The sequence below is a fragment of the Petromyzon marinus genome (assembly GCF_048934315.1).
Source record: "Petromyzon marinus isolate PM22_M1 ecotype Great Lakes invasive population chromosome 80 unlocalized genomic scaffold, UKy_Petmar_22M1.pri1.0 chr80_unloc.2, whole genome shotgun sequence".
Taxonomy (NCBI): Eukaryota; Metazoa; Chordata; class Hyperoartia; order Petromyzontiformes; family Petromyzontidae; genus Petromyzon; species Petromyzon marinus.
Window position 1 is genome coordinate 1010093 of NW_027422630.1, and position 17490 is coordinate 1027582.

Genomic DNA, 17490 nt, shown 5'->3' on the forward strand with positions numbered 1-17490 from the left:
TGTGAGTCTCTATGAGTCTCTGTGTCACTATGAGTCTCTGTGAGTCTCTGTATCTCTATAAGTCTCTATGAGCCTCTGTGTGTTTCTATGAGTCTGTGTGTCTCTATGAGTCTCTGCGTGTCTCTATGAGTCTCTCTGTGTCTCTATGAGTCGTTATTAGTCTCTATGAGTCTCTGTTTGTCTCTATGAGTCGCTGTGTGTCTCTATGAGTCTCTGTGTATGTCTATGAGTCTCTGTGTGTCTCTATGAGTCTCTGTGAGTCTCTTTGTCTCTATGTGTCTCTATGAGTCTCTCTGTATCTATATGTATATCTCCGTGTGTCTCTGTGAGTCTCTATCAGTCTCTTTGTGTCTCTGTATGTCTCTGTGTGTCTCTGTGTGTCTTTATGAGTCTCTATGAGTCTCTGTCTGTCTCTATGAGTCTCTGTGTGTCTCTATGTATATCTATGAGTCTGTGTGTCACTATGAGTCTCTGTGTGTCTCTATGAGTCTGTGTGTATCTATGGGTCTCTGTGTGTCTCTATGAGTCTCTGTGAGTCTCTGTGTGTCTCTATGAGTCTGTGTGTCACTATGAGTCTCTGTGTGTCTCTGTGAGTCTGTGTGTATCTATGGGTCTCTCTGTGTCTCTATGAGTCTCTATGAGTCTCTGTGTGTCTCTATGAGTCTCTGTGTTTCTCTGTGAGTCTGTGTGTATCTATGGGTCTCTCTGTGTCTCTATGAGTCTCTATGAGTCTCTGTGTGTCTCTATGAGTCTCTGTGTATATCTATGGGTCTCCGTGTGTCTCTATGCGTCTCTATCAGTCTTTGTGTGTCTCTATGAGTCTCTATGAGTCTCTGTGTGTCTCTATATATGTCTATGAGTCGTTGTGTGTCTTTATGAGTCTCTGTGCGTCTCTATGAGTCTCTGTGTGTATCTATGGGTCTCTATTAGTCTCTGTGAGTCTCTATGAGTCTATGTGCGTATCTATGAGTCTCTATGAGTCTCTGTGTGTCTCTATATATATATCTATGAGTCGTTGTGTATCTCTATGAGTCTGTGTGTCACTATGAGTCTGTGTGTGTCACTATGAGTCTCTGTGTCTCTATGAGTCTATGTGTGTCTGTACGAGTATCTGTGTGTCTCTGTGTGTCTCTATGAGTCTCTATGAGTCTCTGTGTGTCTCTATATATCTATGAGTCGTTGTGTATCTCTATGAGTCTGTGTGTCACTATGAGTCTGTGTGTGTCACTATGAGTCTGTGTGTCTCTATGAGTCTCTGTGCGTCTCTATGAGTCTCTATGTATCTCTGTGTGTCTCTATGAATCTCTGTGTGTCTCTATGAGTCTCTGTGTCTCTATGAGTCTATGTGTGTCTCTACGAGTATCTGTGTGTCTCTGTGTGTATCTATGAGTCTCTATGAGTCTCTATGTATCTCTATGTATCTCAGTGTATCTCTATGAGTCTGTGTGTCACTATGAGTCTGTTTGTGTCACTATGAGTCTGTGTGTCTCTATGAGTCTCTGTGTGTCTCTATGAGTCTCTATGTATCTCTGTGTGTCTCTATGAATCTCTGTGTGTCTCTATGAGTCTCTGTGTGTCTCTATGAGTCTCTATGAGTCTCTATCTATCTCTATGGATCTCTATGAGTCTTGTGTCACTATGAGTCTGTGTGTGTCTCAATGTATCTCTATGAGTCTTTGTGCGTCTCTATGAATCTCTATCTATCTCTGTGTGTCTCTATGAGTCTCTGTGTGTCTCTATGAGTCTATGTGTGTCTCTATGAGTTTGTGTGTCTCTACGAGTCTCTGTGTGTCTGTGTGTGTCTCAATGAGTCTCTATGAGTCTCTGTGTGTCTCTATGTATCGCTGTGTCTCTAGGAGTTTGTGTGCCTCTATGAGTCTCTGTGTATCTCTCTGTGTCTCTGTGTGTCTCTATGAGTCTCTATGAGTCTGTGTGTCTCTATGAGTCTGTCTCTATGAGTCTGTGTGTCTCTATGAGTCTCTGTGTGTCTCTATGAGTCTATACGTATCTCTTTGAGTCTATGTATCTCTATAAGTCCGTGTGTGTCTCTATGAGTCCGTGTGTGTCTCTATGAGTCTGTGTGTCTCTATGAGTCTCTATGTATCTCTATGAGTCTGTGTATCTCTATGAGTCCGTGTGTGTCTCTATGAGTCTGTGTGTCTCTATGAGTCTCTGTGTCTCCATGGTTACCACCTGGAGGAGGCGGTGCCAGTGGGAGACTGGTTGCCGTGGATACGCGAGCATCTCGTTCCAGTGGTCCCGCCCCATGCCTCCCGTCTCCATGCCAACGCGGCAGACGCCCATCACCTCGTTAAAGCCCACACTGCACAATCGTCATCATCATCATCATCAACATCATCATCAACAGCATAATCAGCCTCATCACCATGATCATCAGCATCATCATCAACATCATCAGCATCAGCATCATCATCGGCATCATGATCAACATCATCAACATCATCATCAGCATCATCATTAGCATCATCATCATCATCATCAACGTCAGCATCATCATCAACATCATCATCAACATTATCACCAGCATCATCAGCATCATTATCAGCATCATCATCATCATCAACATCATCATCAACATCATCATCATCATGATCATCAGCATCATCAGCATCATCATTAGCATCATCATCATCAACATCCTCATCTTCAAGATTATCATCAGCATCATCAGCATCATCAGCATCATCAGCATCATCATCATCAAGATCATTATTAGCATCAGCATCATCATCAGCATCAGCATCAGAATCATCATCATCATTATCAGCATCATCGTCATCATCAGCATCATCAGCATCAACATAATCAGCATCATCATCATCAGCATCATCATCAGCATCATCAACATCAGCATCATCATCAACATCTTCATCATCAGCATCATCATCAACGTCAGCATCACCATCAACATCATCATCAACATTATCAACAGCATCATCAGCATCATCATCAGCATCATCATTAGCATCATTATCATCAACATCATCAGCAGCATCATCATCAGCATCATCATTAGCATCATCATTAGCATCATCATCATCATCAACATCCTCATCATCAAGATCATCATCACCATCATCAGCATCATCAGCATCATCATCATCAAGATCATCATCACCATCATCAGCATCATCAGCATCATCATCATCAAGATCATTATTAGCATCAGCATCATCATCAGCATCATCATAATCATCATCAGCATCATCATCAGCATCATCAGCATCATCAGCTTCATCATCAGCATCATCATCAACTTCATCAGCATCATCATCAGCAGCATCATCATCAGCATCATCAGCATCATCATCATCAGCAGCATCATCATCAACATGGTCATCACCAGCATCATGATCACCTGCATCATCAACATCATAGCATCATTATTATCAGCATCATCATCAGCAGCATCATCATCATCACCACCACCATCACCATGAAGATGATGATGATAGTGGTGGTGACACTACTCCCCATCACCACGATGATGGTGGTGGTGATGGTGGTGGTGATGATGATGGTGGTGGTGGTGATGGTGGTGGTGATGATGGTGGTGGTGGTGGTGATTCTCCTGCCCATCACCATGATAATGATGATGATGGTGGTGGTGACACTACTCCCCATCACCGCGATGATGATGCTGATGATGGTGGTGATGGTGATGGTGGTGATGGTGGTGATGGTGGTGGTGGTGGTGATGATGATGATGGTGGTGGTGGTGACACTACTCCCCATCACCACGACGATGATGATGGTGGTGGTGGTGATGGTGGTGATGGTGGTGATGGTGGTGGTGACACTACTCCCCATCACCACGACGATGATGATGGTGGTGGTGGTGATGGTGGTGGTGGTGATGGTGATGATGATGGTGGTGGTGATTCCCCTCCACCCCCCATCACCTTCTGTAGTCCACGACTGTCACGAGCAGGCTGGCCCTTCCCACGGCGTCCCCAGCCACGTCAAACACCAGGGCCTCGCTGTAGACGGGCTGGAGCGTCGCCCGCTGGACTTGTGTCTTCCTCTTCCTCACTCGCCTCGCCTCCAGCAGCAGCGACACCTTCACGTACGGGTCTAGCGGGAGGCACGTGCACACGCGCTCAGCCACTCACTCAGCCACTCACTCAGCCACTCACTCAGCCACTCAGCCACTCACTCAGCCACTCACTCACTCACTCAGCCACTCAGCCACTCACTCAGCCAATCACTCAGCCACTCACTCACTCAGCCACTCAGCCACTCAGCCACTCACTCAGCCACTCACTCAGCCACTCACTCAGCCACTCAGCCACTCACTCAGCCACTCAGCCACTCACTCACTCAGCCACTCACTCAGCCACTCACTCAGCCGCCCACTCACTCACTCACTCATCCACTCAGTCACTCAGCCACTCACTCAGCCACTCACTCAGCCACTCACTCAGCCACTCAGCCACCCACTCAGCCACTCACTCAGCCACTCACTCACCCACTCAGCCACTCAGCCACTCACTCACTCAGCCACTCACTCAGCCACTCACTCAGCCGCCCACTCACTCACTCACTCATCCACTCAGTCACTCAGCCACTCACTCAGCCACCCACTCAGCCACTCACTCAGCCACTCACTCACTCAGCCACTCAGCCACTCACTCAGCCACTCACTCAGCCAATCACTCAGCCACTCACTCACTCAGCCAATCAGCCACTCACTCACTCAGCCACTCACTCACTCAGCCACTCACGCACTCACTCAGCCACTCACTTACTCACTCAGCCACTCACTCACTCACTCAGCCACTCACTCAGCCACTCACTCACTCAGCCACTCACTCACTCACTCAGCCACCCACTCAGCCACTCACTCACTCAGCCACTCACTCACTCACTCAGCCACTCACTCACTCAGCCACTCACGCACTCACTCAGCCACTCACTTACTCACTCAGCCACTCACTCACTCACTCAGCCACTCACTCAGCCACTCACTCACTCAGCCACTCACTCACTCACTCAGCCACTCACTCAGCCACTCACTCACTCAGCCACTCACTCACTCACTCAGCCACCCACTCAGCCACTCACTCAGCCACTCAGCCACTCACTCAGCCACCCGCACAGCCACTCAGCCACTCACTCAGCCACCCACTCACTCACTCAGCCACTCACTCACTCAGCCACTCACTCACTCAGCCACTCACTCACTCAGCCACTCACTCACTCAGCCACTCACTCACTCACTCACCCACTCACTCAGCCACTCACTCACTCACTCACCCACTCACTCAGCCACTCACTCACTCAGCCACTCACTCACTCAGCCACTCACTCACTCACTCAGCCGCCCACTCACTCACTCACTCAGCCACTCACTCACTCACTCAGCCGCCCACTCACTCACTCAGCCACTCACTCACTCAGCCACTCACTCACTCACTCAGCCACTCACTCACTCACTCAGCCACTCACTCAGCCACTCACCCACTCACTCAGCCACCCGCACAGTCACTCACTCACCCACTCACTCAGCCACTCACTCACTCAGCCACTCACTCACTCAGCCACTCACTCACTCACTCAGCCACTCACTCACTCAGCAACTCACTCACTCACTCAGCCGCTCACTCACTCACTCAGTCACTCACTCACGCAGCCACTCACTCACTCAGCCACTCACTCAGCCACTCAGCCACTCACTCAGCTACCCGCACAGCCACTCACTCACCCCCTCACTCACCCACTCACTCACTCAGCCACTCACTCAGCCACCCGCACAGCCACTCACTCACCGACTCACTCACCCACTCACTCACTAACTCACCCACTCAATCACTCACCCACTCACTCAGCCACTCACTCACTCAGCCACTCACTCACTCACTCAGCCACCCACTCAGCCACTCACTCAGCCACTCAGCCACTCACTCAGCCACCCGCACAGCCACTCAGCCACTCACTCAGCCACCCACTCACTCACTCACTCAGCCACTCACTCACTCAGCCACTCACTCACTCAGCCACTCACTCACTCAGCCACTCACTCACTCAGCCACTCACTCACTCACTCACCCACTCACTCAGCCACTCACTCACTCACTCAGCCACTCACTCAGCCACTCACTCACTCACTCAGCCACTCACTCACTCACTCAGCCACTCACTCAGACACTCACTCACTCAGCCACTCACTCACTCACTCAGCCACCCACTCAGCCACTCACTCAGCCACTCAGCCACTCACTCAGCCACCCGCACAGCCACTCAGCCACTCACTCAGCCACCCACTCACTCACTCAGCCACTCACTCACTCAGCCACTCACTCACTCAGCCACTCACTCACTCAGCCACTCACTCACTCACTCACCCACTCACTCAGCCACTCACTCACTCACTCATCCACTCACTCAGCCACTCACTCACTCAGCCACTCACTCACTCAGCCACTCACTCACTCACTCAGCCGCCCACTCACTCACTCACTCAGCCACTCACTCACTCACTCAGCCGCCCACTCACTCACTCAGCCACTCACTCACTCAGCCACTCACTCACTCACTCAGCCACTCACTCACTCACTCAGCCACTCACTCAGCCACTCAGCCACTCACTCAGCCACCCGCACAGTCACTCACTCACCCACTCACTCAGCCACTCACTCACTCAGCCACTCACTCACTCAGCCACTCACTCACTCACTCAGCCACTCACTCACTCAGCAACTCACTCACTCACTCAGCCGCTCACTCACTCACTCAGTCACTCACTCACGCAGCCACTCACTCACTCAGCCACTCACTCAGCCACTCAGCCACTCACTCAGCTACCCGCACAGCCACTCACTCACCCCCTCACTCACCCACTCACTCACTCAGCCACTCACTCAGCCACCCGCACACCCACTCACTCACCCACTCACTCACTCAACCACTCACTCACCCACTCACTCACCCACTCACCCACCCCCCCCCCGCCCCCCAAACTCACTCCCACCGCCACCCGCACACCTCACCCCCCTCACCACCCTCACCACTGTGCTCGTCTGACCATACTTCACCAATCCTGCTCACCGGGTAGGCAGCTGATGTCGGTAGCTCGCAGGTTGCGGGCTTTGATGACAGTGAGGGTGAGTCGCGCGGCCGTGGGAAGGTAACAGAGAGACAATAAAATCTCGCCCAGATCCTCTCCCTCCTGTGGACGAGTGGGGGGGGAGTGGGGGGGAGTGGGGGGGGAGTGGGGGGGAGTGGGGGTGAGTGGGGGGTGAGTGGGGGGTTAGTGGGGGTGAGAGGGGGTGAGTGGGGGTGAGTGGGGGGGAGTGGGGGGAGTGGGGGGTGAGTGGGGGGGAGTGGGGGGTGAGTGGGGGGTGAGTGGGGGGTTAGTGGGGGTGAGTGGGGGGTGAGTGGGGGGTGAGTGGCAGAGGGTGAGTGGGGGGTGAGTGAGGGTGAGTGGGGGGTGAGTGGGGGTGAGTGGGGGTGAGTGGGGGGTGAGTGGGGGGTGAGTGGGGGGTGAGAGGGGGTGAGTGGGGGGTGAGTGGGGGGTGAGTGGCAGAGGGTGAGTGGGGGGTGAGTGAGGGTGAGTGGGGGGTGAGTGGGGGTGAGTGGGGGGGAGTGGGGGTGAGTGGGGGGTGAGTGGGGGGTGAGAGGGGGTGAGTGGGGGTGAGTGGGGGGTGAGTGGGGGGTGAGTGGGGGGTGAGAGGGGGTGAGAGGGGGGAGTGGGGGGTGAGTGGGGGGTGAGTGGGGGGTTAGTGGGGGTGAGTGGGGGGTGAGTGGGGGGTGAGTGGCAGAGGGTGAGTGGGGGGTGAGTGAGGGTGAGTGGGGGGTGAGTGGGGGTGAGTGGGGGTGAGAGGAGGGTGAGTGGCAGAGGGTGAGTGGGGGGGGGTGAGTGGGGGTGAGTGGGGGTGAGTGGGAGTGAGTGGGGGTGAGTGGGAGTGAGTGGGGGGTGAGTGGGGGGGAGTGGGGGGAGTGGGGGGTGAGTGGGGGGTGAGTGGCAGAGGGTGAGTGGGGGGTGAGTGAGGGTGAGTGGGGGGTGAGTGGGGGGGAGAGGGGGTGAGTGGGGGTGAGTGGGGGGTGAGTGGGGGGTGAGAGTGGGGGGAGTGGGGGGTGAGTGGGGGTGAGTGGGGGGTGAGTGGGGAGTGAGAGGGGGGTGAGGGGGTGAGTGGGGGGTGAGAGGGGGGGTGAGTGGGGGGTGAGTGGGGGGTGAGTGGGGGGTGAGAGGGGGTGAGAGGGGGGGAGTGGGGGGTGAGTGGGGGGTGAGTGGGGGGTTAGTGGGGGGTGAGTGGGGGGTGAGTGGCAGAGGGTGAGTGGGGGGTGAGTGAGGGTGAGTGGGGGTGAGTGGGGGGTGAGAGGGGGGTGAGAGGGGGTGAGAGGGGGGGAGTGGGGGGTGAGTGGGGGGTGAGTGGGGGGTGAGTGGCAGAGGGTGAGTGGGGGGTGAGTGAGGGTGAGTGGGGGGTGAGTGGGGGTGAGTGGGGGTGAGAGGGGGGGGAGTGGGGGTGAGTGGGGGGTGAGTGGGGGGTGAGAGGGGGTGAGAGGGGGGGAGTGGGGGTGAGTGGGGGGTGAATGGGGGGTGAGTGGCAGAGGGTGAGTGGGGGGTGAGTGAGGGTGAGTGGCAGAGGGTGAGTGGGGGGTGAGTGAGGGTGAGTGGGGGGTGAGTGGGGGTGAGTGGGGGTGAGAGGAGGGTGAGTGGCAGAGGGTGAGTGGGGGGTGAGTGAGGGTGAGTGGGGGGTGAGTGGGGGGTGAGAGGGGGTGAGAGGGGGTGAGTGGGGGGTGAGTGGGGGTGAGTGGGGGGTGAGAGGGGGGTGAGGGGGTGAGTGGGGGGTGAGAGGGGGGTGAGTGGGGGGTGAGTGGGGGGTGAGTGGGGGGTGAGAGGGGGTGAGTGGGGGGTGAGAGGGGGTGAGAGGGGGGGAGTGGGGGGTGAGAGGGGGGTGAGTGGGGGGTGAGAGGGGGGTGAGTGGGGGTGAGAGGGGGGTGAGTGGGGGGTGAGTGGGGGGTGAGTGGGGGGTTAGTGGGGGTGAGTGGGGGTGGGGGGGAGTGGGGGTGAGAGGCAGGGGGTGAGTGGGGGGTGAGTGGGGGGTGAGAGTGGGTGAGTGGGAGGTGAGTGGGGGTGAGAGGAGGGTGAGTGGCAGAGGGTGAGTGGGAGGTGAGTGAGGGGTGAGTGGGGGTGAGTGGGAGTGAGTGGGGGGTGAGTGGGGGTGAGTGGGGGGTGAGTGGGGGGTGAGAGGGGGTGAGAGGGGGTGAGAGGGGGGGAGTGGGGGGTGAGTGGGGGTGAGTGGGGGGTGAGTGGGGGTGAGTGGGAGTGAGTGGGGGTGAGTGGGGGTGAGTGGGGGGTGAGTGGGGGGTGAGAGGGGGTGAGAGGGGGTGAGAGGGGCGGAGTGGGGGGTGAGTGGGGGGTGAGTGGGGGTGAGTGGGGGAGTGGGGGTGAGTGGGGGGTGAGTGGGGGGGAGTGGGGGGTGAGTGGGGGTGAGTGGGGGTGAGTGGGGGGTGAGTGGCAGGGGGTGAGTGGGGGGGGGTGAGTGGGGGGTGAGTGGGAGTGGGGGTGAGTGGGGGGTGAGTGGGGGTGAGTGGGGGTGAGAGGGGGGTGAGAGGGGGGGGAGTGGGGGGGAGTGGGGGGGAGTGGCAGGGGGAGTGGGGGGGAGTGGGGGGTGAGTGGGGGGTGAGAGGGGGTGAGTGGGGGTGAGTGGGGGTGAGTGGGGGGTGAGTGGGGGGTGAGAGGGTGTGAGAGGGGGGGAGTGGGGGGTGAGTGGGGGGTGAGTGGGGGGTTAGTGGGGGTGAGTGGGGGGTGAGTGGGGGGTGAGTGGCAGAGGGTGAGTGGGGGGTGAGTGAGGGTGAGTGGGGGGTGAGTGGGGGTGAGTGGGGGTGAGTGGGGGGTGAGTGGGGGGTGAGTGGGGGGTGAGAGGGGGTGAGTGGGGGGTGAGTGGGGGGTGAGTGGCAGAGGGTGAGTGGGGGGTGAGTGAGGGTGAGTGGGGGGTGAGTGGGTGAGTGGGGGTGAGTGGGGGGGAGTGGGGGTGAGTGGGGGGTGAGTGGGGGGTGAGAGGGGGTGAGTGGGGGTGAGTGGGGGTGAGTGGGGGGTGAGTGGGGGGTGAGTGGGGGGTGAGAGGGGGTGAGAGGGGGGGAGTGGGGGGTGAGTGGGGGGTGAGTGGGGGGTGAGTGGGGGGTGAGTGGGGGTGAGTGGGGGGGTGAGTGGGGGTGAGTGGCAGAGGGTGAGTGGGGGGTGAGTGAGGGTGAGTGGGGGGTGAGTGGGGGTGAGTGGGGGTGAGAGGAGGGTGAGTGGCAGAGGGTGAGTGGGGGGTGAGTGAGGGTGAGTGGGGGTGAGTGGGAGTGAGTGGGGGGTGAGTGGGGGGGAGTGGGGGGGAGTGGGGGGTGAGTGGGGGGTGAGTGGCAGAGGGTGAGTGGGGGGTGAGTGAGGGTGAGTGGGGGGTGAGTGGGGGGGAGAGGGGGTGAGTGGGGGTGAGTGGGGGGTGAGTGGGGGTGAGAGTGGGGGGAGTGGGGGGTGAGTGGGGGTGAGTGGGGGGTGAGTGGGGAGTGAGAGAGGGTGAGGGGGTGAGTGGGGGGTGAGAGGGGGGTGAGTGGGGGGTGAGTGGGGGGTGAGTGGGGGGTGAGAGGGGGTGAGAGGGGGGGAGTGGGGGGTGAGTGGGGGGTGAGTGGGGGGTTAGTGGGGGTGAGAGGGTGGTGAGTGGGGGGTGAGTGGGGGTGAGTGGGGGGGAGAGGGGGTGAGTGGGGGTGAGTGGGGGGTGAGTGGGGGGTGAGAGTGGGGGGAGTGGGGGGTGAGTGGGGGTGAGTGGGGGGTGAGTGGGGAGTGAGAGGGGGGTGAGGGGGTGAGTGGGGGGTGAGAGGGGGGTGAGTGGGGGGTGAGTGGGGGGTGAGTGGGGGGGTGAGTGGGGGGTGAGTGGGGGGTGAGTGTGGGGTGAGAGGGGGTGAGAGGGGGGGAGTGGGGGGTGAGTGGGGGGTGAGTGGGGGGTTAGTGGGGGTGAGTGGGGGGTGAGTGGCAGAGGGTGAGTGGAGGGTGAGTGAGGGTGAGTGGGGGTGAGTGGGGGTGAGAGGAGGGTGAGTGGCAGAGGGTGAGTGGGGGGTGAGTGAGGGTGAGTGGGGGTGAGTGGGGGGTGAGAGGGGGGTGAGAGGGGGTGAGAGGGGGGGAGTGGGGGGTGAGTGGGGGGTGAGTGGGGGTGAGTGGCAGAGGGTGAGTGGGGGGTGAGTGAGGGTGAGTGGGGGGTGAGTGGGGGTGAGTGGGGGTGAGAGGGGGGGAGTGGGGGTGAGTGGGGGGTGAGTGGGGGGTGAGAGGGGGTGAGAGGGGGGGAGTGGGGGGTGAGTGGGGGGTGAGTGGGGGGTGAGTGGCAGAGGGTGAGTGGGGGGTGAGTGAGGGTGAGTGGCAGAGGGTGAGTGGGGGGTGAGTGAGGGTGAGTGGGGGGTGAGTGGGGGTGAGTGGGGGTGAGAGGGGGGTGAGAGGGGGTGAGAGGGGGGGAGTGGGGGGTGAGTGGGGGGTGAGTGGGGGGTGAGTGGCAGAGGGTGAGGTGGGGGGTGAGTGAGGGTGAGTGGGGGGTGAGTGGGGGGTGAGAGGGGGTGAGAGGGGGTGAGTGGGGGGTGAGTGGGGGTGAGTGGGGGGTGAGAGGGGGGTGAGGGGGTGAGTGGGGGGTGAGAGGGGGGTGAGTGGGGGGTGAGTGGGGGGTGAGTGGGGGGTGAGAGGGGGTGAGTGGGGGGTGAGAGGGGGTGAGAGGGGGGGAGTGGGGGGTGAGAGGGGGGTGAGTGGGGGGTGAGAGGGGGGTGAGTGGGGGGTGAGAGGGGGGTGAGTGGGGGGTGAGTGGGGGGTGAGTGGGGGGAGTGGGGGGTTAGTGGGGGTGAGTGGGGGGGAGTGGGGGTGAGAGGCAGGGGGTGAGTGGGGGGTGAGTGGGGGGTGAGAGGGGGTGAGTGGGAGGTGAGTGGGGGTGAGAGGAGGGTGAGTGGCAGAGGGTGAGTGGGAGGTGAGTGAGGGGTGAGTGGGGGTGAGTGGGAGTGAGTGGGGGGTGAGTGGGGGTGAGTGGGGGTGAGTGGGGGGTGAGAGGGGGTGAGAGGGGGTGAGAGGGGGGGAGTGGGGGGTGAGTGGGGGGTGAGTGGGGGGTGAGTGGGGGTGAGTGGGAGTGAGTGGGGGTGAGTGGGGGTGAGTGGGGGGTGAGTGGGGGGTGAGAGGGGGTGAGAGGGGGTGAGAGGGGGGGAGTGGGGGTGAGTGGGGGGTGAGAGTGGGGGTGAGAGTGGGGGGAGTGGGGGGTGAGTGGGGGTGAGTGGGGGGTGAGTGGGGAGTGAGAGGGGGGTGAGGGGGTGAGTGGGGGGTGAGAGGGGGGTGAGTGGGGGGTGAGTGGGGGGTGAGTGGGGGGTGAGTGGGGGGTGAGTGGGGGGTGAGTGGGGGGTGAGAGGGGGTGAGAGGGGGGGAGTGGGGGGTGAGTGGGGGGTGAGTGGGGGGTTAGTGGGGGTGAGTGGGGGGTGAGTGGCAGAGGGTGAGTGGGGGGTGAGTGAGGGTGAGTGGGGGTGAGTGGGGGGTGAGAGGGGGGTGAGAGGGGTGGGGGGAGTGGGGGGTGAGTGGGGGGTGAGTGGGGGGTGAGTGGCAGAGGGTGAGTGGGGGGTGAGTGAGGGTGAGTGGGGGGTGAGTGGGGGTGAGTGGGGGTGAGTGGGGGTGAGAGGGGGGGAGTGGGGGTGAGTGGGGGGTGAGTGGGGGGTGAGAGGGGGTGAGAGGGGGGGAGTGGGGGGTGAGTGGGGGGTGAGTGGGGGGTGAGTGGCAGAGGGTGAGTGGGGGGTGAGTGAGGGTGAGTGGCAGAGGGTGAGTGGGGGGTGAGTGAGGGTGAGTGGGGGGTGAGTGGGGGTGAGTGGGGGTGAGAGGAGGGTGAGTGGCAGAGGGTGAGTGGGGGGTGAGTGAGGGTGAGTGGGGGTGAGTGGGGGCTGAGAGGGGGTGAGAGGGGGTGAGTGGGGGGTGAGTGGGGGTGAGTGGGGGGTGAGAGGGGGGTGAGGGGGTGAGTGGGGGGTGAGAGGGGGGTGAGTGGGGGGTGAGTGGGGGGTGAGTGGGGGGTGAGAGGGGGTGAGTGGGGGGTGAGAGGGGGTGAGAGGGGGGGAGTGGGGGGTGAGAGGGGGGTGAGTGGGGGGTGAGAGGGGGGTGAGTGGGGGGTGAGAGGGGGGTGAGTGGGGGGTGAGTGGGGGGTGAGTGGGGGGTTAGTGGGGGTGAGTGGGGGGCAGTGGGGGTGAGAGGCAGGGGGTGAGTGGGGGGTGAGTGGGGGGTGAGAGGGGGTGAGTGGGAGGTGAGTGGGGGTGAGAGGAGGGTGAGTGGCAGAGGGTGAGTGGGAGGTGAGTGAGGGTGAGTGGGGGTGAGTGGGAGTGAGTGGGGGGTGAGTGGGGGTGAGTGGGGGTGAGTGGGGGGTGAGTGGGGGGTGAGAGGGGGTGAGAGGGGGTGAGAGGGGGGGAGTGGGGGGTGAGTGGGGGGTGAGTGGGGGGTGAGTGGGGGTGAGTGGGAGTGAGTGGGGGTGAGTGGGGGTGAGTGGGGGGTGAGTGGGGGGTGAGAGGGGGTGAGAGGGGGTGAGAGGGGGTGAGAGGGGGGGAGTGGGGGGTGAGTGGGGGGTGAGTGGGGTGAGTGGGGGGTGAGTGGGGGTGAGTGGGGGGGAGTGGGGGGTGAGTGGGGGTGAGTGGGGGTGAGTGGGGGGTGAGTGGCAGGGGGTGAGTGGGGGTGAGTGGGGGGTGAGTGGGGGGTGAGTGGGGGTGAGTGGGGGTGAGTGGGGGGTGAGTGGGGGTGAGAGGGGGGTGAGAGGGGGGGGGAGTGGGGGGGAGTGGGGGGGAGTGGGGGGTGAGTGGGGGGTGAGAGGGGGTGAGTGGGGGTGAGTGGGGGTGAGTGGGGGGTGAGTGGGGGGTGAGAGGGGGTGAGAGGGGGGGAGTGGGGGGTGAGTGGGGGGTGAGTGGGGGGTTAGTGGGGGTGAGTGGGGGGTGAGTGGGGGGTGGTGAGTGGCAGAGGGTGAGTGGGGGGTGAGTGAGGGTGAGTGGGGGGTGAGTGGGGGTGAGAGTGGGGTGAGGGGGTGAGTGGGGGGTGAGTGGGGGTGTGAGTGGGGGGTGAGAGGGGGTGAGGGGGTGAGTGGGGGGTGAGAGGGGGGTGAGTGGGGGGTGAGTGGGGGGTGAGTGGGGGGTGAGAGGGGGTGAGTGGGGGGTGAGAGGGGGTGAGAGGGGGGGAGTGGGGGGTGAGAGGGGGGTGAGTGGGGGGTGAGAGGGGGGTGAGTGGGGGGTGAGAGGGGGGGAGTGGGGGGTGAGAGGGGGGTGAGTGGGGGGTGAGAGGGGGGTGAGTGGGGGGTGAGAGGGGGGTGAGTGGGGGGTGAGTGGGGGGTGAGTGGGGAGCGTGGGGTAGTGGGGGTGCGTGGGGGGGAGTGGGGGTGAGAGGCAGGGGGTGAGTGGGGGGTGAGTGGGGGGTGAGAGGGGGTGAGTGGGAGGTGAGTGGGGGTGAGAGGAGGGTGAGTGGCAGAGGGTGAGTGGGAGGTGAGTGAGGGGTGAGTGGGGGTGAGTGGGAGTGAGTGGGGGGTGAGTGGGGGTGAGTGGGGGGTGAGTGGGGGGTGAGAGGGGGGTGAGAGGGGGTGAGAGGGGGGGAGTGGGGGGTGAGTGGGGGGTGACTGGGGGGTGAGTGGGGGGTGAGTGGGAGTGAGTGGGGGTGAGTGGGGGTGAGTGGGGGGTGAGTGGGGGGTGAGAGGGGGTGAGAGGGGGTGAGAGGGGGGGAGTGGGGGTGAGTGGGGGTGAGTGGGGGTGAGTGGGGGGTGAGTGGGGGTGAGTGGGGGGGAGTGGGGGGTGAGTGGGGGTGAGTGGGGGTGAGTGGGGGGTGAGTGGCAGGGGGTGAGTGGGGGTGAGTGGGGGGTGAGTGGGGGGTGAGTGGGGGGTGAGTGGGGGTGAGTGGGGGGTGAGTGGGGGTGAAGTGGGGGTGAGAGGGGGGTGAGAGGGGGGGGAGTGGGGGGGAGTGGGGGAGTGGGGGGAGTGGGGGGTGAGTGGGGGGTGAGAGGGGGTGAGTGGGGGTGAGTGGGGGTGAGTGGGGGGTGAGTGGGGGGTGAGAGGGGGTGAGAGGGGGGGAGTGGGGGGTGAGTGGGGGGTGATTGGGGGGTTAGTGGGGGTGAGTGGGGGGTGAGTGGGGGGTGAGTGGCAGAGGGTGAGTGGGGGGTGAGTGAGGGTGAGTGGGGGGTGAGTGGGGGTGAGAGGGGGGTGAGGGGGTGAGTGGGGGGTGAGTGGGGGTGAGTGGGGGTGAGAGGGGGGTGAGGGGGTGAGTGGGGGGTGAGAGGGGGGTGAGTGGGGGGAGTGGGGGGTGAGTGGGGGGTGAGAGGGGGTGAGTGGGGGGTGAGAGGGGGTGAGAGAGGGGTATCTGGAGTGGGGGGTGAGTGGGGGTGAGTGGGAGTGAGTGGGGTGTGAGTGTGGGTGAGTGGGGGGTGAGTGGGGGGTGAGAGGGGTGAGAGGGGGTGAGAGGGGGGGAGTGGGGGGTGAGTGGGGGTTGGGGGGTGAGTGGGGGGTGAGAGGGGTGAGTGGGGGTGAGTGGGGGTGAGTGGGGGGTGAGTGGGGGGTGAGAGGGGGGTGAGAGGGGGGGAGTGGGGGGTGACTGGGGGGTGAGTGGGGGGTTAGTGGGGGTGAGTGGGGGGTGAGTGGGGGGTGAGTGGCAGAGGGTGAGTGGGGGTGAGTGAGGGTGAGTGGGGGGTGAGTGGGGGTGAGTGGGGGTGAGTGGGGGGTGAGTGGGGGGTGAGTGGGGGGTGAGAGGGGGTGAGTGGGGGGTGAGTGGGGGGTGAGTGGCAGAGGGTGAGTGGGGGTGAGTGAGGGTGAGTGGGGGGTGAGTGGGGGTGAGTGGGGGGAGTGGGGGTGAGTGGGGGGTGAGTGGGGGGTGAGAGGGGGTGAGTGGGGGTGAGTGGGGGTGAGTGGGGGGTGAGTGGGGGGTGAGAGGGGGTGAGAGGGGGGGAGTGGGGGGTGAGTGGGGGGTGAGTGGGGGGTTAGTGGGGGTGAGTGGGGGGTGAGTGGGGGGTGAGTGGCAGAGGGTGAGTGGGGGGTGAGTGAGGGTGAGTGGGGGGTGAGTGGGGGTGAGTGGGGTGAGAGGAGGGTGAGTGGCAGAGGGTGAGTGGAGGGTGAGTGAGGGTGAGTGGGGGTGAGTGGGAGTGAGTGGGGGGTGAGTGGGGGGGAGTGGGGGGGAGTGGGGGGTGAGTGGGGGGTGAGTGGCAGAGGGTGAGTGGGGGGTGAGTGAGGGTGAGTGGGGGGTGAGTGGGGGGGGGTGGGGGGTGGAGTGGGGAGTGAGAGGGGGGTGAGGGGGTGAGTGGGGGGTGAGAGGGGGGTGAGTGGGGGGTGAGTGGGGGGTGAGTGGGGGGTGAGAGGGGGTGAGAGGGGGGGAGTGGGGGGTGAGTGGGGGTGAGTGGGGGGTTAGTGGGGGTGAGAGGGTGGTGAGTGGGGGGTGAGTGGGGGGTGAGTGGGGGGAGAGGGGGTGAGTGGGGGTGAGTGGGAGGTGAGTGGGGGGTGAGAGTGGGGGGAGTGGGGGTGAGTGGGGGTGAGTGGGGGGTGAGTGGGGAGTGAGAGGGGGGTGAGGGGGTGAGTGGGGGGTGAGAGGGGGGTGAGTGGGGGGTGAGTGGGGGGTGAGTGGGGGGTGAGTGGGGGTGAGTGGGGGGTGAGTGGGGGGTGAGTGGGGGGTGAGTGGGGGGTGAGAGGGGGTGAGAGGGGGGAGTGGGGGTGAGTGGGGGGTGAGTGGGGGGTTAGTGGGGGTGAGTGGGGGGTGAGTGGCAGAGGGTGAGTGGGGGGTGAGTGAGGGTGAGTGGGGGTGAGTGGGGGTGAGAGGAGGGTGAGTGGCAGAGGGTGAGTGGGGGGTGAGTGAGGGTGAGTGGGGGTGAGTGGGGGGTGAGAGGGGGGTGAGAGGGGGTGAGAGGGGGGGAGTGGGGGGTGAGTGGGGGGTGAGTGGGGGGTGAGTGGCAGAGGGTGAGTGGGGGGTGAGTGAGGGTGAGTGGGGGGTGAGTGGGGGTGAGTGGGGGTGAGAGGGGGGGAGTGGGGGTGAGTGGGGGGTGAGTGGGGGGTGAGAGGGGGTGAGAGGGGGGGAGTGGGGGGTGAGTGGGGGGTGAGTGGGGGGTGAGTGGCAGAGGGTGAGTGGGGGGTGAGTGAGGGTGAGTGGCAGAGGGTGAGTGGGGGGTGAGTGAGGGTGAGTGGGGGGTGAGTGGGGTGAGTGGGGGTGAGAGGAGGGTGAGTGGCAGAGGGTGAGTGGGGGGTGAGTGAGGGTGAGTGGGGGGTGAGTGGGGGGTGAGAGGGGGTGAGAGGGGGTGAGTGGGGGGTGAGTGGGGGTGAGTGGGGGGTGAGAGGGGGGTGAGGGGGTGAGTGGGGGGTGAGAGGGGGGTGAGTGGGGGGTGAGTGGGGGTGAGTGGGGGGTGAGAGGGGGTGAGTGGGGGGTGAGAGGGGGTGAGAGGGGGGGAGTGGGGGGTGAGAGGGGGGTGAGTGGGGGGTGAGAGGGGGGTGAGTGGGGGGTGAGAGGGGGGTGAGTGGGGGGTGAGTGGGGGGTGAGTGGGG

General features: G+C 62.5%; 1 protein-coding gene across 1 annotated transcript in view; it reads right to left on the minus strand.

Annotated features, from left to right (window-relative positions):
• LOC142908342 (uncharacterized) overlaps positions 1–17490 on the minus strand; it is a 66658-nt gene that overhangs the window by 8826 nt on the left and 40342 nt on the right. Inside the window, exons 7-9 of the mRNA XM_076058902.1 lie at positions 7069–7189; positions 3924–4095; positions 2194–2323 (exon numbers count right to left, since the gene is read on the minus strand). Of these exons, the coding sequence (XP_075915017.1) occupies positions 2194–2323; positions 3924–4095; positions 7069–7189 (423 nt within the window). The remainder of the gene's footprint in view (positions 1–2193; positions 2324–3923; positions 4096–7068; positions 7190–17490) is intronic.